The 22,508-nt window shown below is 45.4% G+C and overlaps 1 protein-coding gene across 1 annotated transcript in view; it reads right to left on the minus strand.

Annotated features, from left to right (window-relative positions):
• Window positions 1-803: 803 nt before the first annotated feature.
• The window catches only part of LOC117970665 (putative PIP5K1A and PSMD4-like protein), a 38,389-nt gene continuing 16,684 nt past the window's right edge, over window positions 804-22,508 (minus strand). The window contains exons 15-24 of the mRNA XM_059007425.1: window positions 15,295-15,320; window positions 13,377-13,517; window positions 12,880-12,994; window positions 12,330-12,416; window positions 11,491-11,559; window positions 10,694-10,909; window positions 9,816-9,924; window positions 9,340-9,471; window positions 8,531-8,598; window positions 804-1,192 (exon numbers count right to left, since the gene is read on the minus strand). Coding sequence (XP_058863408.1) covers window positions 1,004-1,192; window positions 8,531-8,598; window positions 9,340-9,471; window positions 9,816-9,924; window positions 10,694-10,909; window positions 11,491-11,559; window positions 12,330-12,416; window positions 12,880-12,994; window positions 13,377-13,517; window positions 15,295-15,320 — 1,152 coding nt within the window. The 3' untranslated portion in view covers window positions 804-1,003. The remainder of the gene's footprint in view (window positions 1,193-8,530; window positions 8,599-9,339; window positions 9,472-9,815; window positions 9,925-10,693; window positions 10,910-11,490; window positions 11,560-12,329; window positions 12,417-12,879; window positions 12,995-13,376; window positions 13,518-15,294; window positions 15,321-22,508) is intronic.

Below are 22,508 nucleotides of genomic sequence, written 5' to 3' on the forward strand. Positions count from 1 at the left end.
AAAATATCAAGACGCTCCAGATAAAAGTAATCTCGATCACAAAATCCAGTTCACTGATCACACGATCGTTGAAGGTAGTTAATGTCTTTAAAAAAAAAAAAAAAAAAAAAAATTCTCTCATTTGAACTGGCTCTTACTTACTTAGTACTGATTTTATTGTATTTTATAACTGCTCTTCTCTGTAATGCGATACTTTTGTAATGGGATAGTTTGAAACAATTTTGTAAAACGCCCTGGATAAAGGCGTCTTATAAATAATAATTAACAATATATATATATATATATATATTTTTTTTTCAAATTTAATTAAACCACCATCCATTCATTCAGTCCCTCAAGCAGACCATAGTCTCATTTTACCTGTTGAACCCTCCCGAGTGGAATAATCTCACCCCCCGAAGGGGGGGCAGTTTTTCAAAACTTGTGATCCAGATTTTGTAATCCTATATTTTGCGATCGAGATTACTGTTAAAACATTTATATTTATATATATATAAAAACGGGATTTCGACCTCATAATGTGGAAACACAGCGTCGTGTTTTGAAAGAACGGATCAAAACTCTCCCGATAAAAATGCTCTTCGATCCCAAAACACAAGTATCACATAAAAAAATTAACCCCAGTGCCCCTGATCACAGAGCGCAGGGTACAGGGTTCAATTTTAAAATCGGTTCACTCATTTAAAACGATTCAGAACGGGGCTGGGAACGAAGACCAGAGAGAGCGCAACGGGACTCGCTTGATTAGAAAGGATAAACGCACCCCGGACTGACACGGGGACGAAAAACACGAACACACAGGGTTCAGAACAAGGCCATGTTTTTTGTTTTTTTAATGTAGTATTATGTATTTTTTTCTTTCTTTTTTTAAAACATTTTTTTTTTTTTTTTTTTATACAATAAACAAATAATAAAGTCCTCAAAAAAAAAAAAAAAAAAAAAAAGTTTATATTCGGATGATTAATAATTAGTTCCAGAAGGACAGCGGGCCGGGCCGGGCTGTTTATTTCTTCTTGTCCTCCTCTTCCTCCTCCTTCTCTTTCTTGGCCCCCCCGGCGCCGCTCTCTTTGGGGGTCCCCAGCGAGCCCATGGCGTTGCGGATGGCCTCGTTGTTGGGGTCCACCCCCGGCAGGTTCTCCAGGACGCTCTGCAGAAACTCGGGGTCCTGCATCACGTCATAATCATCCTCCTCCTGAGAGAGAGAGAGAGAGACGGAGAGAGAGAGAGAGAGAGACAGAGAGAGAGAGAGAGAGAGACAGAGAGAGAGGAGAGAGTCAGAGGAGAGAGACAGAGAGAGAGGAGAGAGAGTCAGAGGAGAGTCAGAGGAGAGTCAGAGGAGAGTCAGAGGAGAGAGAGAGAGGAGAGTCAGAGGAGAGAGACAGAGAGAGAGAGAGAGGAGAGTCAGAGGAGAGAGAGAGAGAGAGAGAGAGAGACGGAGAGAGAGAGAGAGAGAGGAGAGTCAGAGGAGAGAGAGAGAGAGAGAGACTTTTAGAGTGAGCAGTCACGGAAAATATGAGCTCCTGAAAATTTAAAAATTTATGTTTCTTTGTGAAATAAAATGCCAATTTAATAACATAAACATATGTATAGTAGTACTTAAAGTAGTATTTAACGTAATATGAAAAAATAAGAAAAAACATTTTGATTAAATATTATAAAAACACCAAAAGAAGATCAAGACCAAAAGAAAAAAGAACACAGAGGAAAGGGAAGGAAGGAAAGAAGAGAGAATTAAAGGAAGAGAAGAAAAATTAAAAGAAAAGGAAAGAAAGGGAAAAAAGAAAGAGAAAGAAAAGAAAGAAAGGAAGAATGAAATAAGAGGAAAATAAAGGAAGGAAGAAAATCACAGAGCAAAGGGAAGGAAGGAAAGAAGAGAGAATTAAAGGAAGAGAAGAAAAATATTTAAGAGAAAAGGAAAGAAAAGGATAAAGAAAGAAAAGATAGAAGTAAATAAAAGAGGAAAATAAAGGAAGAAAATTACAGAGGTAGAGGTAAGCGTTTTACACTACCATCATTTTATTTTATAATTTTATAGTAATAAATACAAAAAATAATACAAAAATTAAAAGTTCAGCAGTAGTTTGCTTTTAAAAAAAATAAAATAAAAAAGTTCAGTTTACTTTCAAAAAAGCAGCCGTTGGCAGTGACAGTTGGAAATTGCAACAAAGTGTAGCAGATTCTCCCGGTTGCCATGGAGACGAGTCAGAGTGCAGAGAGCAGGGAGTTCCAGTACCCGGCTGAACTGCGCAGTGCACAGGCCAGGAAGCATCATAAACTGAGCGTGCTGAGAGAGAACCCGGAGTGTCTGTACACAGACTACTCTGGGACAGGAGACAAGAAGATGAGAAGCAACCTCATCTTCTACACTCAACACCTCAATGCCTGGCACACTGCTGTGTGTAAGACGTACAGCAACGTCACAAAAAGAGGGATCTGCCAAGGTAGACAGATCCTCTTAAGAGAAGACTCTGACCCGGACAGCACAGTCCTGAGTATTAATGTCTACCACAGCGGAACTGTGTTGATCCAGGGCAGTGAGGCTAGCCTGACCTCCTTTGAAAAAAAATATAAACAACTAAAAGAGGCAGCAGAGATTGAAAAAACAAACACTACAGCCAACGACCCCGAGAACACCGACCCTGAAGACCCTGAAGATCCTACCTCAGACAGCACAACACCCGACACCAACCTGCCCCCCCCCACGACCCCCAGCGACACCCAGCACATGCGGGAGTGCCTGGCCCTGCTGGAGCTGGAGTTTGTGGAGTTCAGAGAACTTACACTGGCCAGGCTCAAGGAAACCAGCATCACCCAGCAGCTCAGAGATGAGGTGAGCCAGCTCAAGAGAGAGAACAGGGTGGCCATCACCGAGCTGACCAGCGAGATGAAGGACCTGCAGCAGGAGAATGCGAACCTAAGGACCCAGCTGACCAGCGTCAAGGAGGAGATGCAGCGCAGAGAGAAAACCACCAACAAGGAGCTGCAGGGATTGAGGGAGCAGCTCCACAGATACACAGCCCCCCCCAACCCTGCTCCCCGTGCTACCACCCCCGCTACACTCCCACCCCTGCTCCCCCCCCGCTCCCCCCCCTATTCCCACCCCCGCTGCCCCCCGCACTCCCACACCGGTCCCATCCCCACCCCCGCTCCCCCCCCGCTCCCCCCCTATTCCCACCCCCGCTGCCCCCCGCACTCCCACACCGGTCCCATCCCCACCCCCGCTCCCCCCCCGGTCTCCCTCCCACCCCGCTCCCATCCCCACCCCCGCTTCCCCCCCGCTCCCCCTCCCACCCCGCTCCCCCCCCCCACCCCGCTCCCACCCCCATCCCCACCCACACCCACAGCATGCTGGCCAAAAAGAAGACAAACGCAGAAGTGGTCCTCCTCATTGACAGCAACGGGAAATACCTGGACATGAGGAGACTGTTTCCCAGCCGGCGTGTCAACAACATCCGCTGCACAAACACGGAGCGAGCCCTGCAGCTGCTGAACCGGGACACATTGGGGAGCCCGAGCTGCATCGTCATCCACACCGGCACCAACGACCTGGGCTCCCTGCGCCACGACACTGCCAAGGCCGTGAGAAGGGTGGCTGAGAGAGCCACGCAGGAGTTCCCCGACTCCAGAGTGGTCATCTCCACGCTGCTGCCCCGAGCCGACACCCACCCACACACCATCAACGCTGTGAACGCAGAGATCACCAGAGGCTGCGCTGCGCTGCCTAACGTGCACCTGGCACACCACCCCACAGTGGGGCCCTGGCACCTCTACGACAAGGTGCACCTCAACCAGGAGGGGGTCAAAGTCTTTGCCAAGACCCTGAAGGATGCAGCCATGGGCCGTAGCCCAGCCAGCCCCCCTCGCAGCAGTGCCAGCAGAGGCCAGCGTAGCATGCAGCCCCCCCGCACTGCAGCGCACACATCCCGCCCCCGCAGCACCGTACAGCCGCCCGCCATCCGGCCCCCCACTCGTCCCACTACCGCCAGGCTCAGCGACCACCAGCAGCAACTCAGCTATGCTGCAACTCTGTCCCGGCCCACCCCCCCAGCCCCCACCGAACTGGGAGAGATCAAACAGCTCCTCAGCATCCTCTGCTCCAGGCTGCTGAACTGAGACCTGCAACACTCGGGTAGGAAAAAAAAAAAAAAAAAAAAAAAATATTCTACATGTAAATAACTACAAATAAATAAATAAAGTATAAATAAATAAATAATTATTAATACTACTAAAATAATTACTATACTTGTACTTTACTGTTTAAAGGGAACTTAAAATGATAAAAGGTTGTGTTATTGTTAGACATTTTATTTCATTAAGAATAATATTGGTTGGATTACATGAGTTCATTTACTGTTAGCTGTTGGAACATTCAGGGCCTGTATTCCTCTGCTTTTGGGCTGAAGAGCACAGATCCTGAATTTATTAAAAATACAAAAGATGTCGATGTGATAGTTCTGTTGGAGACATGGTGCCGTGCAGACGCGCTCACACACTGCCCCTCAGGCTACAGGGAGGCGATAGTGCCCTCTATTAAACTGAGCACAGTCCGGCGCGGCAGGGACTCAGGGGGGATTATAGTGTGGTACAGAGAGGAGCTGGCCAGCTACATCAGCCCAGTCAAACAGGGCCAAACACACACATGGCTCAAAATTAACAAGGGAATAGCCCAATGTCAAAATGACATATACCTGTGTGCAGCATACACCCCCCCTTCTGAATCCCCCTATTACAACGAAGAGTATTTTAACACCCTCCACACAGAGATCGGCCATTTCCAGGCCCAGGGGAATGTGCTGCTCTGTGGGGATTTCAATGCCAGGACAGGCTCAGAGCCTGACTGTATTAACACCCAGGGAAACAGCCATGTATTTGGACAGACCCCTCTGTACCTCACACCCACCACAATCCAGAGAAACAACCCTGACCGTGCCGTGAACAAAAATGGGAGAGAATTAGTGCATCTCTGTCAAGCCCTAGGTCTGTACATCGTTAATGGCAGGATCAGAGGGGACTCTTTAGGGAGGTTCACGTATTGCTCAGCTCTTGGGACTAGTGTAGTCGACTATGCCATCACTGACATGGACCCCTCCTTTCTAAGTGCATTCACTGTCAGGCAACAAACCCCTCTATCGGACCACAATCAAATCACTGTGTTCCTGAAAAGAGGAAGTCAGGCAAGCAACACACAAACACAGCCCAGTAAGCTGTACAATCTGAATCAACCATACAGATGGGCTCCAAACAGCACTGAGGAATATATCAAAGCAATCAGTTCCACTGAAATAACTAACACCATTAACACTTTCCTCAACACTCTGTACCAACCTAATATGACAGGACTAAATCTGTCTGTTAATGACCTCAATCAGATATTTGAAAAAGCAGCCATAATGGCAAATATTAAAAAGACCAAAAAGAAGATCAATCGGAAACAAAAACACACACAGTCATGGTTTGATGATGAATGTAAATCAATACGAACAAATCTAAGAAAATTATCTAATCAAAAACACCATCAACCACAAGACACAGACTTACGTCTGAGGTACTGTGAGACTCTAAAACACTACAAACACACCCTCAAACAGAAAAAACAAAAACACACAAACAAAACCCTCACAGACATTGAAAAATCTGTTGACCAAAATCAGTTCTGGGAAATGTGGAACAATTTAAACCCAACAAAACAACAAGAATTGACGATACAAAATGGAACAGTTTGGAAAAATTATTTTGAAAACCTTTATAAAGATATTCAACAAAAAGATCTAACAGATAAACAAAATGAAACTAGAGAAAAACTGAAATTACTTGAACAATCAATTAAAGATAACCAAAACACAATTGATGTTCCAATCACCCTACAGGAATTAACTAAGAAGCTGCAGGCACTGAAAACCAGGAAAGCCTGTGGCCCTGACAGCATCAGCACTGAGATGCTCAAACACAGCAGCCCTAAATTACAGGAGGCAATGCTTAAATTGTTCAACATGGTACTAAGTACTGGTTACTTCCCTGACATCTGGAACCAAGGGCTTATATCCCCAATTCACAAGAGTGGAGACAAATTCGACCCCAACAACTACCGGGGCATCTGTGTGAGCAGTAATCTGGGGAAGGTGTTCTGCAGTATCATCAACGCCCGGATACTGGCCTTCCTTACCGAACACAATGTCCTGAGTAAGAGTCAAATTGGATTCCTACCAAATCACCGCACAACAGATCATATTTACACCCTACACACCCTAATAAACAAACACGTACACCAAAAAAATAAAGGCAAAATTTTCGCCTGCTTCATTGACTTTAAAAAAGCATTTGATTCTATTTGGCATGAAGGTTTATATTACAGAATTCTTCAAAGTGGTGTAGGGGGTAAAATCTATGATATAATAAAATCAATGTACACAGAAAACAAATGTGCAGTCAAAATTGGCAACAAAAGAACTGATTTCTTCACTCAGGGGCGGGGGGTGAGGCAGGGCTGCAGTCTGAGTCCAACACTGTTCAATATTTATATTAACGAGTTGGCTACGATGTTGGAGCAGTCTGCAGACCCCGGCCTTACTCTACACAACACCGAAGTCAAGTTCCTGCTCTATGCAGATGACCTGGTCCTGCTGTCGCCCACAGAGCAGGGGCTGCAGCGGAGCCTGGCACTGCTGGAGCAGTACTGTCAGACCTGGGCCCTGGCAGTAAACTTTAAAAAGACCAAAATAATGATTTTTCAAAAAAAGGCCAGAACTCAGGGAAACAGATACCACTTCACCCTAAACAACACTACACTAGAACACACCTCAGACTACACGTACCTGGGCCTGACTATCAGTGCGTCAGGGAGCTTTAACCTAGCAGTGAATGCACTAAAGGAAAAAGCCAGAAGAGCTTTCTATGCCATCAAAAGAAGATTCTATAAAATCAATATTCCTATCAAAATATGGCTAAAATTAATTGACAGTGTCATCCAGCCCATTGCGCTGTATGGAAGTGAGGTATGGGGTCCACTCAGTCAACAAGACTACACTAAATGGGACAAACACCCAATCGAAACCCTGCATGCTGAACTCTACAAAAACATCCTACAGGTGCAAAGAAAAACACCAAATCATGCATGCAGGGCAGAATTAGGCCGTTACCCAACACTCATAAATATAAAGAAAAGAGCACTAAAGTTTTGGATGCACCTAAAGAAAAGTGAATCAGACTCCCTCCAGTATGAGGCCATGCAAACCCAAGAGCTCAGCCCTGAAAAGAGTCCTCTAAGCCAGCTGGCCCTGAAGCTCACTGCACTGAACCCAACTAATAATACTAAAACAAACCAGCTTCAGGGCAGCACTGCTTACCAGCCCCCAATCAGAGTCAACCAAATTATAAAACTAACCAAAAACTGCTATCTGAAACATTGGGACACAGAAACAAAATCTCAAAATAAACTGGATTGTTATCGGGCCCTAAAAAGAGATTACACTCTGGCAGAGTATCTCTCTACTGTCAGAGATACAAAGCAGAGGCAGATCCTGACCAAGTACAGGCTCAGTGACCACAGCCTGGCCATTGAAAAAGGCCGTCACCGGCAGACCTGGCTTCCTAAAGAAGAAAGGCTCTGTGGTCACTGTGAGACAGGAGAGGTTGAGACAGAGATGCACTTCCTTCTTCAATGTAAGAAATACTCGGAAAATAGACAAACTTATTTTAAAAAATTTGCAAATTCCCTCCCAAACTTCCCAAACATGACCAACCCTGAAAAAGTCCCAATCCTCCTGGGAGAGGAGAGAAGCACAGCCCAACTAGCAGCCCAGTATGTGTCTGCATGTCACAGATTGAGGGACACACAATGAGAGCTCTGCACAGAGACACACACACACTTATGTATATACAGTATGTATGTTGTTGTGTATGTAGGCATGTATGTATTAGGTAAATGCTTATTGTCCTGATACATGTTTATTGTTAGTAGTGATATGTGTTTTTTTTTTTTTTACTGTACTTTATAAATCAGTTTGTTTATATATATGTATTCATGATGCATTGTATATATACATGTCTGTATTGTATAATTGCTTTGGCAACACCTGCTATTGTAAGTCATGCCAATAAAGCACCATTGAATTGAATTGAATTGAGAGAGAGACAGAGAGAGAGGAGAGAGAGTCAGAGGAGAGAGACAGAGAGAGAGAGAGAGAGAGGAGAGTCAGAGGAGAGTCAGAGGAGAGTCAGAGGAGAGAGAGAGAGGAGAGTCAGAGGAGAGAGACAGAGAGAGAGAGAGAGGAGAGTCAGAGGAGAGAGAGAGAGAGAGAGAGAGAGAGACGGAGAGAGAGAGAGGAGAGTCAGAGGAGAGAGAGAGAGGAGAGTCAGAGAGTGAGTTAGTTAGTGAGAGAGATGACAGACCCTAAATGGGTCACCCTTCAGTGGGCTCAGTTAACTAATGGATCCCCCCTATTGAGCAGCTGCTCTAGCGGGGGGAGTCGCTGGCTCCACCCCCTGTTGAGCAGCTGCTCTAGCGGGGGGGAGTCGCTGGCTCTCTCTTTACCTTGTGTGGCTCTGATGTGTCCATCGCAGCTCCGGTGTCCATGGCAGCAGACTCACCCGGGCCATACTCTGGAGAGAGAGAGAGACGGAGAGAGAACGCTTAATGCTTAGTTCATAATATAGGCCAGTTAATTGTTGCATTGTTATAAATTGCTTTGGCAATACTTGTAATAGTCATGCCAATAACGCACAGCAATGGAACCTGAAAAGGACTGGAAGTGGAAACCGCTGTGAGCCGCTGGGCCCGGGACAGCGACGCCGCTGTGAGACGCTGGGCCCGGGACAGCGACGCCGCTGTGAGCCGCTGGGCCCGGGACAGCGACGCCGCTGTGAGACGCTGGGCCCGGGACAGCGACGCCGCTGTGAGCCGCTGGGCCCGGGACAGCGACGCCGCTGTGAGCCGCTGGGCCCGGGACAGCGACGCCGCTGTGAGCCGCTGGGCCCGGGACAGCGACGCCGCTGTGAGACGCTGGGCCCGGGACAGCGACGCCGCTGTGAGACGCTGGGCCCGGGACAGCGACGCCGCTGTGAGACGCTGGGCCCGGGACAGCGACGCCGCTGTGAGACGCTGGGCCCGGGACAGCGACGCCGCTGTGAGCCGCTGGGCCCGGGACAGCGACGCCGCTGTGAGCCGCTGGGCCCGGGACAGCGACGCCGCTGTGAGACGCTGTGCCCGGGACAGCGACGCCGCTGTGAGACGCTGGGCCCGGGACAGCGACGCCGCTGTGAGCCGCTGTGCCCGGGACTGCGACGCCGCTGTGAGACGCTGGGCCCGGGACAGCTGGTACAGTATTGTTCAGCTCTCCCTACCTGCCCCCTGGAGAGACATCTGCATGGCGTAGGCGATCTGCTCCTCCTCACTCATGCTGCTGAAGTCAGGCAGCCCGGGGCCACTGCTCTCCGGCTGTCTCACCGCCATCTGCAGCAGAGCCTCGTCCGACTCTGAGAGAGAGAGAGAGAGAGAGAGAGAGAGAGAGAGAGAGGAGTGAAACAGAGTGAAACTACAGTGTTACCAACAGCAGGGCTGGGAATCAGACTCCTGTTGCACAGCAGTGTCACCCAGTCCAGGTTTCACTGCTACCAGCTTGATCAGCCCCAGTGTGTCTAGGTAACAAGCTCAGGTGTGTCTGATTATTAGTGAAACCAGGAATGGATCACACCGCTATGCACTGGGAATAATAACAGGAACAACATCTGAAAACTAACCCAGAAGATCAGCTGTGTTTAAAAACACCTCATGCTCTCCCCCAGTATACCCAGTGCTCCCAGTCCCCTCTCTCTCTCACCGTCTCCAGTGGGTGTTGGGATCCCTGCCTCTGCTGCGGATGTGACCGCTGCTCTCCGCGCCTCGTCCTCCTGCCTCTGCCTCTGCTCCTCCATGGAAACACGCAGAGCCTGGGGGGGGGGGGGGGCAGGGGGGTATTAAGAAGCAACAACCAACAATAACATAACAAAAGAGGGGGGGGAGCAAGGGAAAGAGGGAGGGAGTGTGAGGGAGAGGAGAGGGATACTTAGACAACATCTAACTAACGTCAGGCACGTTTAATAAACTTAAAAAAAACTTAACACACAACTTTAGTTTATTATAAATTATATATACATCTACAGTCCCAATGTGATACACCAAAAAAAAAAAATCACAAATATAAAATTGGATTTGAAACTACACACACACGTCCTTTTATTTAACACAATTTTACATCCGTATGTTCTAATATATGCTATCTATCTACAGGGATGGGAATCAGACTCCCGCTGCACAGCGGTGTGATCCAGTCCTGGTTTCACTAGGAGTTTAATAATCAGACACACCTGAGCTTGTTGCCTAGACACACTGGGGCTGATCAAGCTGGTAGCAGTAAAACCTGGACTGGGTGACGCTGCTGTGCAATAGGAGTCTTATTTCCCATCCCTGGATATACCTGTAAGGCACCGTGTATATGTAAGAATATCAATCAAATCAAAACTTATTTATTCTGCTACCAGCTTGATCAGCCCCAGTGTGTCTAGCTAACAAGCTCAGGTGTGTCTGATTATTAAACTCCTAGTGAAACCAGGACTGGATCACACTGCTGTGCAGCGGGAGTCTGATTCCCATCCCCGCATCAAACATCATCAAACCCAAACCAACAAGGAGTGAAAAGTGCGCGGCCCCTCCCCTCACCAGAGCGAGCTCGGGGTCCGCGCTGGGGTCCACCCCGAATTCGAAGTCGCTGGCCCCCAGCCCCATCATGGCGCCCCCCTCCCCGGCCAGGATGGGGGAGCTGATGAGGGCGTCGGCCAGGCTGGGTCCCGGGGGCACGGTGACCAGGTGAGAGCCCGTCCCGTCCTTCCCATTCAGGGTGTTGATGAAGGAGGTGAGCTTCTCTGTGTTCAGCTCCTGGGAGGGAGAGAGAGAGAGAGAGAGAGAGAGAGAGAGAGAGAGAGAGAGAGAGAGAGAGAGAGAGAGAGAGAGAGAGAGAGAGAGAGAGAGAGAGAGAGAGAGAGAGAGGGAGGGAGGGAGACACAGAGAGGGATAGACACAGAGAGAAACACAGAGAGAGGGACACAGAAAGAGGAGAGCGAGGGAGAGGGAGAGGGAGGGAGAGGGGGAGGGAGAGAGGGGGAGGGACACAAAGAGGGAGAGACACAGAGAGAGAGAGAGGAGAGAGGGAGAGACAGAGCAGTTATAACAGATCAGACAACTAACTGCAGCCTTAGGGACTCTGTTTGCTATTTGGAAATGCAAATATAACTTGGTTATTAAAACTGCAATTGCTGCAGCATAACTGAACTAAAACAGCATCGCAATTTCACACGAACAACGCGGCTGCAAATGTAATGACGAAACAGCAATTACTGCTGTAATGGGGGAGGGGGGGGGAAAGAGTAACATTGAAATTGTAATTTGCAATTTCAGCAAAGAACACTGCTGTAACCCGAACTGTGATTGACCCCCAACCCCTCCCCCCCCCCGCTCACCTCCTCCCCGAAATTGATGATGTCCACGTTCACTTTCTCTTTCTTCAACCGTTTCGCCATTTTCACCAGCTGCAAAAAAAAATTTAATAAATAAAAAGCACGTTGAAACACACACCCCCTCTATATAGAATGAACTCCCTCAGCTTCATAGAGTCCAATGAAAGCTGCTGAATAATGTTCCCTTGTTAACATATTGAATTCCACCCCCTCTATATAGAATGAACTCCCTCAGCTTCATAGAGTCCAATGAAAGCTGCTGAATAATGTTCCCTTGTTAACATATTGAATTCCACCCCCTCTATATAGAATGAACTCCCTCAGCTTCATAGAGTCCAATGAAAGCTGCTGAATAATGTTCCCTTGTTAACATATTGAATTCCACCCCCTCTATATAGAATGAACTCCCTCAGCTTCATAGAGTCCAATGAAAGCTGCTGAATAATGTTCCCTTGTTAACATATTGAATTCCACCCCCTCTATATAGAATGAACTCCCTCAGCTTCATAGAGTCCAATGAAAGCTGCTGAATAATGTTCCCTTGTTAACATACTGAATTCCACACTGCCTCTTTGTATAGTTTTCCATATACTGAACTGAAATGGAAAAACGTGACACTTGGAAATCTAACATGAAATACCTACTGGTCGACTTTTTTTTTTGTTTTAGCGATATCATTTTGTAGTTTCTTTTGATTACATGATGTCAAATTAAATATCTAAATTATGTTCATTTAAGTTTTTTTGTAAATGATGCAAAACTTTTGTCCACTTTTTTGTTCCAGTCTGAAAGCGTGGCGTGGCGCGAGTCCCCCGTCCCCCGTCCCCCGTCCCCCCACTCACATCCTTCTCACTGTCCTCCACCGGACTCCCCACAAACGCGATGATCCTCAGCTTGTGATTCTTGCCCTGCCGGTGTTTCAGAGCCAGCTGAAGAGGAACAGAAAGGAAACACACACACAGAGTGTCAATACAAACACACACACACAAACAGACTGCTATTAAATACAAACACACACACACACACAAACAGACTGCTATTAAATACAAACACACACACACACACAAACAGACTGCTATTAAATACAAACACACACACACAAACAGACTGCTATTAAATACAAACACACACACACACACAAACAGACTGCTATTAAATACAAACACACACACACACACAAACAGACTGCTATTAAATACAAACACACACACAAACAGACTGCTATTAAATACAAACACACACACACACACACACACACACACACACAAACAGACTGCTATTAAATACAAACACACACACACACACACACACAAACAGACTGCTATTAAATACAAACACACACACAGACAGACAGAGACCAGGGATGCCCAGCAGCGTCACCCAGTCACTCACATGGGCCACTCGAATACCGGTACAGAAGGTGATCTTTCCCTTGGGGGTCACGGCATGAAGCTTGGAGAGGATTCTCCCTGTGTCGGGGGTCAGAGTGGTCAGCACCTCACAGTTACTGCAGAGAGAGGGGGAGGGAGAGGGGGAGAGAGAGAGAGAGGGGGAGAGAGACAGACAGAGAGGGGGGTGTTACATTGACAGCACATTCATTAACAGGGATGGGAACAAGACTAGGCTAAAAAAAAAAACCTCCTTCAATCAATGACCATCTATTTTTCCAGGGATGGGAATGAGACTCCTGTTGCACAGCAGTGTCACCCAGTCCAGGTTTTACTGCTACCAGCTTGATCAGCCCCCAATGTGTCTAGCTAACAAGCTCAGGTGTGTCTGATTATTAAACTCCTTGTGAAACCAGGACTGGATCACCCCACTGTGCAGCGGGAGTCTGATTCCCATCCCTGATGATGTATCTTTGTCACAGTAAAGTCATTTCCACGTACTTGGCGAGGGTGATGAGCCCCACGTTGTTCTCAGGGTTGCTCCGTGTTTTCGTGTGGCACACGATGTTCACAGCGTCCTGCTGCGCCTGCAGCCTGGTGGGCAGGAAGTCTCCATTGCGCATGTACTCGCTGTTATCCACACTGCATCAGAGAGAGAGAGAGAGAGAGCGTTAGGAAAACTGGAGCATGCACTCGCTGTTATCCACACTGCACCAGAGAGAGAGAGAGTTAGGAAAACTGGAGCATGGACTCGCTGTTATCCACACTGCACCAGAGAGAGAGAGAGTTAGGAAAACTGGAGCATGCACTCGCTGTTATCCACACTGCACCAGAGAGAGAGAGAGTTAGGAAAACTGGAGCATGCACTCGCTGTTATCCACACTGCATCAGAGAGAGAGCGTTAGGAAAACTGGAGCATGGACTCGCTGTTATCCACACTGCACCAGAGAGAGAGAGAGTTAGGAAAACTGGAGCATGCACTCGCTGTTATCCACACTGCATCAGAGAGAGAGAGTTAGGAAAACTGGAGCATGCACTCGCTGTTATCCACACTGCATCAGAGAGAGAGCGTTAGGAAAACTGGAGCATGCACTCGCTGTTATCCACACTGCATCAGAGAGAGAGAGAGAGTTAGGAAAACTGGAGCATGGACTCGCTGTTATCCACACTGCACCAGAGAGAGAGAGAGAGTTAGGAAAACTGGAGCATGCACTCGCTGTTATCCACACTGCACCAGAGAGAGAGAGAGTTAGGAAAACTGGAGCATGCACTCGCTGTTATCCACACTGCATCAGAGAGAGAGAGTTAGGAAAACTGGAGCATGCACTCGCTGTTATCCACACTGCATCAGAGAGAGAGAGTTAGGAAAACTGGAGCATGCACTCGCTGTTATCCACACTGCATCAGAGAGAGAGAGTTAGGAAAACTGGAGCATGGACTCGCTGTTATCCACACTGCATCAGAGAGAGAGAGTTAGGAAAACTGGAGAATGGACTCGCTGTTATCCACACTGCATCCGGGGGGGGGGGGGGGGGGAGATGTCTCCCATTGCACAGCCAGTACAGGTATTACATTCATTCTGAGAGCATAATTATAATACATTCAATAATAATAGTAATAATAATAATAATAAGGACTCCCATTGCAGAGCAGTTTGCGCCAGTCCAGGTTTTACCTTCATCCTGCAAACTCAATAACAACTCCCATTGCAGCGCATTTTCAGCAAGTCCAGGTTTTACATGCATGCTGTGAGCTTAATAATAATATTACATTTAATAATAATAATAATAATAATAATAATAATAATAATAATAATAATAATAATAATGACTCCCATTGCAGAGCAGTTTGAGCCAGTCCAGGTTTTAGTTGAAATAACACTACCGCAAAGCGAACACCACAAGGTTTAATACACCGACGAATCCCTCTTTGATTCCTTCCCCTAAAATAACAGCACAGCGTTCATAAAAAATAAAAAAGGCACTAATATTGACTTTCCTTGCACAAGTTCAACTACGACTGCTGACGTATCAACAAAACATTCCTCACAAAGCACAGGAGCCCACTGCCCCAGTTTCCATACCAAAAAAACCGGGTCCAACTCGAACGAAACCGCCCTTCAAATGAGTTTATCAATCGATAATAAGGGTTATAATTATAACCGGACGGGTTTTTACCTCAGCTCTGTATATTATTATTTACATGAATAACCCGACAGTGTCCGCGCCGTGACTCAGGGAAACGGATCTCTCCCATCCCCCCCGAAGAACTAAAACCCGCTTTTTTCTTTACTCGAACCCCGATAAAATTGACCAGCCCGCTATTCTACACTGTAAGGGTGTCTGTTATCGATGACACAAGCTCTCGTCTCGTTATTTATAAAAGAAATACGAAAAAATATTGAAGTTTTTCTCCTCACCAGACCATAGTACTTTCCAGCACCATCTTGGCAGCTCAGTTCTCTGTTGCTATCTGACGGGGCTAAAATCCGCTGCTCCGATTGGACAGCGCCACCCGACCAATTGACAACCTGGATGTTAAAGACGGAACCGGTCCCTGTGAGGACATGGAGCATGCTGGGTAATGTAGTTTTTGACCGCTTAAAGGCAAATAGGGCGAAAGGCGATAGCGAGCGAGTGGGTGGGTGTTCAATCTATTATTTATGTATTATCTACTATATATTATAAAGACATTTCAGAGGGCTGGATCGCATCAATATCAGGGTCTAGTGCTATATATTATAAAGACATTTCAGAGGGCTGGATCTCATCACTATCAGGGTCCAGTGCTGTATATTATAAAGACATTTCAGAGGGCTGGATCGCATCAATATCAGGGTCTAGTGCTATATATTATAAAGACATTTCAGAGGGCTGGATCGCATCACTATCAGGGTCCAGTGCTGTATATTATAAAGACATTTCAGAGGGCTGGATCGCATCAATATCAGGGTCTAGCGCTGTATATTATAAAGACATTTCAGAGGGCTGGATCGCATCAATATCAGGGTCTAGTGTTGTATATTATAAAGACATTTCAGAGGGCTGGATCGCATCAATATCAGGGTCTAGTGCTATATATTATAAAGACATTTCAGAGGGCTGGATCTCATCACTATCAGGGTCCAGTGCTGTATATTATAAAGACATTTCAGAGGGCTGGATCGCATCAATATCAGGGTCTAGCGCTGTATATTATAAAGACATTTCAGAGGGCTGGATCGCATCAATATCAGGGTCTAGTGTTGTATATTATAAAGACATTTCAGAGGGCTGGATCGCATCAATATCAGGGTCTAGTGCTATATATTATAAAGACATTTCAGAGGGCTGGATCGCATCAATATCAGGGTCTAGTGCTATATATTATAAAGACATTTCAGAGGGCTGGATCGCATCAATATCAGGGTCTAGTGCTGTATATTATAAAGACATTTCAGAGGGCTGGATCGCATCAATATCAGGGTCTAGTGCTGTATATTATAAAGACATTTCAGAGGGCTGGATCGCATCAATATCAGGGTCTAGTGCTGTATATTATAAAGACATTTCAGAGGGCTGGATCGCATCAATATCAGGGTCTAGTGCTGTATATTATAAAGACATTTCAGAGGGCTGGATCGCATCAATATCAGGGTCTAGCGCTATATATTATAAAGACATTTCAGAGGGCTGGATCTCATCAATATCAGGGTCTAGTGCTGTATATTATAAAGACATTTCAGAGGGCTGGGTCTCATCAATATCAGGGTCTAGTGCTGTATATTATAAAGACATTTCAGAGGGCTGGATCGCATCGATATCAGAGTCTAGTGTTGTATATTATAAAGACATTTAAAAAACAAATATAAATGTAACGTCTATGACAGACAGTGGGTTGTTCAATAAAGCTGAGTTGAACACGAAGCCACTTCCTCAGGATCTTGAAAGCTGGTTCCAGGAGACCCCCTTTGGAGACCTAGTTTGAAGTTTGCTGTATCAAACCCCCCCAAGTCTCCCTGCCTGGTGTGCCGCGCAGCGCCCTGAAACCTACAGTCTCCTGAAACCAGGATCCAAGCCTCAGAGCGGCTCCGTGTTCCCTTCAGCTTAACGTCAACATGTGAGTAGAAGTGAAAACAAGGCTATGTAAACTCTGAATTACTCTTCTGCAGACACCGTGTTACACCAGCAAGAAAACTTCCAAAGAAACTAAGAGAATGAATCACAGGCCGTCCACAAAAAAAGGCTTTTTTTTATTTCGAATAAAACCAGAAAGATCTACGATGCATTGCTCATCAAGAAGAAAAAATAGAAAATAAAAATTTAAAGAAAATTTTACAAACAGGAAGAAAAAAAAAGCATACATTATTTTTTCAAATTCTTAAACAATATATAAAAGCAGGCTAAAAGGTTATTACAGGAACAACAATAATAATAATAATAATAATAATAATAATAATAGGATGGTACATAAATTCAAAAAAGAAATTATAATTCCTCGCCACCTCAATCTGTCTCGTGCATAATAAACTGCTTCTACTTCCAGAGTATTTAAAAAAAAAATCTTAAATACAAAATTACATAAATATATACTCGGGAATAAAAGATATAAAGAAAAATGCACAGAACCACTTCAGTTTGTTTCTAGAAATAATATAATGGATGGGAGAGAATGAGAGAGGAGAAAGGAGAGAAAGCATTTGGTAGAACCCATGAAAAAAACAACTAGAAAACTCTGAATCCTATTGTAAAAAACATATTTTACCAATAAACAATGACTACACAAAGAGAGATTGGGGGGGGGGGGCGGACTTTACCAATAAATAAAAATACTAGAGAGAGAGAGTGAGAGTGAGAGTGTGTGAAAGAGAGAGAGAGTAAAAGATAACAGAATCGATGATGAAATGCCGGGGCCAGATGGTAAGAAACGGTGCAGGCTTCAGCACAGCTGGAGCAGAGCACCGGGCAAGCTGTCCAAGGCAGGGCATGGAAGCGAGGTGGAGAGAGACAGAAAGACAGGACGTGTCTAATGTAGAGAATTACAGATCACAAGCCTGGAGATACATTCAGGGCTGGGCTCGATTCCAATCCCCTTCCCCACCCCCACGTTCCTTTTTAAAAAAAATATTATTATTATTATTTGAAATCAATTCCCTATCCCATTTCCTTCGAAAGGAATTGATATTTTAGGAGACTATCGCCGCGTTTCATTTGAAGCCAGTTTGAACCGGACGAACGCAGCAGCGACTCCTTCAGGTGGAAGTGAGTTTTACTGTCTCCGCGGTTTGCGAGAAGCTAATTTTAACTGAACGCTGCCGCTAACCGCTAATGGGGATTCTGGATTTGAAAAAAAAAAAAAAATAAATAAAAAAAAGGAACTGGAATCGAAAAACATTAAAAATTTACCCCAAACTCTGGATACACAAACCATTTAAAAATAGAATTTTAAAAACAAAAGCCACGAATACACATATATACCCTAAATACATGACAACACAGGCATGCGACTCCCCTCCTTCCTCCTCAGTCATGCAGGTTATTTAAACGCACACAAACAGCCGTGTGGAGTCTTTAAGAAGAATGAGAAGTCGTCTCGGCCGTACAGAGATCCTGTAGACGGAGTGATCCATCGATCCCGGTCCACTTCCCTCGGGCTTGCTTTCTGCAGAGAGGCGAGCTGAACGATGCTGGGGGTCTGCGTTTAAACGCACGATCCCTCCTCAGTCTTTGGGTTGCACAGAACCTTTTACCATAAGAAGCACTTCTATATAAATGTGTTTATATATTTAAGTTTCAGTTTTTTTTTTTTTCTTTTCCCTTGGTAAAGTTTGACCAATCCATGTGTTATCCAGTACATTTAATCTTTTTGACCTTTTCAAGAAATACAAATTAAACTGGTGTCATCTTTCGAGTCATTCACTTAAATGAGAATTAAAAAATACAAAAAAAAAAAAAGTTTTATTCTCTTAAGGAATAAGCAGCAACACAGAAGGAACAGACGGTTCAAGGGGCTCAAATCCCAGCACAGCCACCGAGCAAGTCACTTCACCTCCTTGTGCTCCGTCCTTCGGATGAGACACAAAACAAACGAGCTCCTATTGGAAGTGACTCTGCAGCAGCAGCAGCAGCAGTTGTTGATGATGCAGAGTTCACCCCCCCTAGTCTCTGTGAGTTGCTTTGGATATAAAGTCTGCTAGATGACTCAATAATAATAATAATAATAATAATAATAACGTTTTAAGCTTGTTGTCCCAGAATATAAGGCAACAGAGCAACAAGCCAATGACAGAAAAAAAAGCTCCAATCTTACAAAGGGGTTCAACTCCTTTTCAAAGCTGATTTTCATTCCATCGCCCAGGAAAGGGGAGGCGCATCATAACCGCAATCTATACACTTACATTCAAATGTACGCGCTGCTGCACAGACTCTGAAACACGCGTGTGTGTGTGCGTGTGTGCGTGCAGCTATAGCAGAATCAGCATCCAACAGGTCACTTCCCATCAATAAAAATTCTATTTGCAGCAGCTGCCAATTACAAAAAAAGAAATGCAAAACACGTCCGGCTAACGAGCCCACGCGCTCACTTTAGAGCACTTCCAGGTTTCCCCTGCCGGTGACGAGAGGTCCCGTGCGACCCCGTACAGCCGCGGATTTCACTGAACCACGCTGACCTTACGAAGTTTCTATTTTATAATGCACAGGATGCTCCCCCCCCCCCCCCAAAAAAAAAAAAAGTTTTGGCAGGGCAATTTCTTCAACTCCGTAGAGTTTACAAATACCGTTTTAAAATTTAAAAGAAAAAAAAAATATTAAAAGAAAAAAATCCATGACCTAATATATGGCTCTCTCTCACACACACACACACACACACACACACACACAGAGTAATTGATAATATCTCGGGACTATATTACCGTTCCAAACCGATTTAACATCTGGCTTTTACACAGCGCATATATATATATTATATATATATATATATATATATATATATATATTTTTAATTGTGAAATACGTAAAGGCAGCAAATTGATATAGAGCAACACCAGGACAAGCACAGCACTTCATATAGTGAGGATGGACCATCGCTGTGAATCATCACACCTTGAAATCAGAAGATGGGAAAGGGAGGAGGCAGGAGAGAGCTGGGAACCATTGAAATACAGCCGTGTGCAAATCTATTCAAACACTCCCCATTGCTTCTGTAGTTCTGATTTCCTGTGCGTCTGAAATCAAACCGCTGGGACTGAAAATCTGGGAAAATCGTCAATATATGCAAATTAGCAGCGATGGTCTAATTGAATGGATGCCTTTAATAGGTCACCCATGCAATTCATTTAAAACAGTAAAGAGAAAAGGAGCACAGAGCCACACACGGTAAAACGCAGGAGACTTTTTAGAAGTTGTTTAAGACGCCTGATTAAAGCACAAAGCGGTCTGACATTTTCACACACGAGTGTGTTTCTATATCCCTGATTACTGAGCGGAGATTGAAATTCTCACACCCAGAGGGGTTTCCATGCAGGCGGGTAGATGAAGGATATCAATGACACATCTGGAGGTGTGCGGATACATTTGCACACGGCTGCGTAACCCAGGCCTGACCGATCAAAACATGTGCTTGAAACTACGGGCTTCATGTAAAGTTCTGTATTTCCATGAAAGGCACGTGTATTGTATACACACACACACACACACAGACACACACACACACACCTACAGTTCCCAGACTTTAACAGTCTTCCTTAATCTCCCTCATCACGGCTGGCTGCCATTCTTAAAAAAAAAAAATTAAACAAATAAAATTTTTAAAAGTAGCGCGTCCGTCACCTTGGTCTCTCTTTCTCTCTCCGAGTTTCAGAAGGGCTGTCCGACTGCACCCCCTCCCTCCCCCATCTTGCAATACCCCTCTCATCATGCAGGATGCACACTGAAAACAGCTGGGGGGGGGGGGGATAAGTTTTGGGCTCACAATAATAAATATATTTTTCATTGATTTTTTTTTTCATTGCTTTATATGGGGCGAGGGATTCGCATCCGTCTCATAGGAGGCTGTCCTGCAATTCCATAGTAAACAGCTTGTGTTTTCCCCCATCCAGCTGAAGGATTTCGTTTATCGATTATTCACATTTTTGTGGGCTTACATGACCTTTTTTCTGTTTGATTTTGCACCTTTCAGGGCATCGCTGTCCTAGCAGGAATAAAAAACAAGAGGATAATTGCGATATTATCACAACCGCTACACACCAGATAAAAGCAAGCCAGGTTTAACACCGCGGACTCACCGATCTCTGCACAGAAACACTGGAGGAAGAGGGAACGAATCCTAATAATAATAATAATAATAATAATAATAATAAAGGACTTAAAGAAAAGGGGGCTTGTTACCCCAGGAGGTTCCCAGCTGAATCCCGGCTCAGCCACTGACTCCCTGCGTGCGTGCGTGCGTGCGTCCGTGTGTGTGTGTGTGTGTGACCCTGAGCAAGTCACTTCACCTCCTTGTGCTCCGTCCTTTGGATGAGACGTCAAACAAACGTGACTCTGCAGCAGCAGCAGCAGTTGTTGTTGATGCATAGTTCACCCTCCTAGTCTCTGCAAGTCGCTTTGGATAAAAGCGTTTCCCAAATGACTCATTCATAATAACATAAAAGGCCTTAGGCACTGCCAGCTCTCATAGGGGACCGTTGCTTCAAAAGAAATTCTAATATTAATAATAATAATAATAATAATAATAATAATAAGCGAACAGATCCCAGGCTGTGTGTGTTGAGTCTCTGATTCCTGCCCTATTAAAGTAGTTGTACTATTAGTAGTATAGTTGCAGCAGCAGCTTCATTTCGTTACGAATCTTCTTGGGAGGGGGGGTAAATAACCACCGTCCCGCCCCCCCCGTCCGTCCGTCTCTCTGACAGCCACAAGATGGCGCCAGAGCTGGAAACAAACTCCCTTCTCGTCCCTCCGACTGGAAAATACCACTTCTGAACTCGAGTCGGTCTCACTGCGTAGAAAACACAAGAGAATTGGCAGATTTAGATTTAGATTTAGATAACGGCTTCTCGTTCTGGAGTCAGGGACTCCCGTTGCACAGCGGTTTCATCCATTCCTGGTTTCACTACAAATCAGACACACCTGAGCTTGTTGCCTAGACACACTGGGGCTGATCAAGCTGGTAGCAGTAAAACCTGGACTGGGTGAAGCTGCTGTGCAACAGGAGTCTTATTTCCATCCCTGAACTATCTGTGTCTAAGTATCCCACTGCTACCACCAATATACTGTAGCTCCTTCAACCAGTGACTGTCTACAGGGATGGGAATAAGACTCCCGATGCACAGTGGTGTGATCCAGTCCTGGTTTCAGTGTGAGTTTAATAATCACACACACCTGAGCTTATTATCTAGACACACTGGGGCTGATCAAACTGGTAACAGTAAAACCCGGACTGGGTCATTTCAATTCATAATTAGGGGTTTAGTGGCGACATTAGCAGCACAGGTTCAAACCCTTTCAGTCCTGATCTTAGCCTCGTTTAATCCAGGGGGGGTCAAACTCAGATCCTGGAGGGGGGGGGCCGCAGTGTCTTCTGGCTTCCGTTCGATCCCCCCAAGCTCTCGATTACTAAAATGGTCTAATTATTTGATGAAAAAAAAAATGTAAC

Source organism: Acipenser ruthenus, chromosome 35 (genome assembly GCF_902713425.1).
Source record: "Acipenser ruthenus chromosome 35, fAciRut3.2 maternal haplotype, whole genome shotgun sequence".
NCBI lineage: Eukaryota > Metazoa > Chordata > Actinopteri > Acipenseriformes > Acipenseridae > Acipenser > Acipenser ruthenus.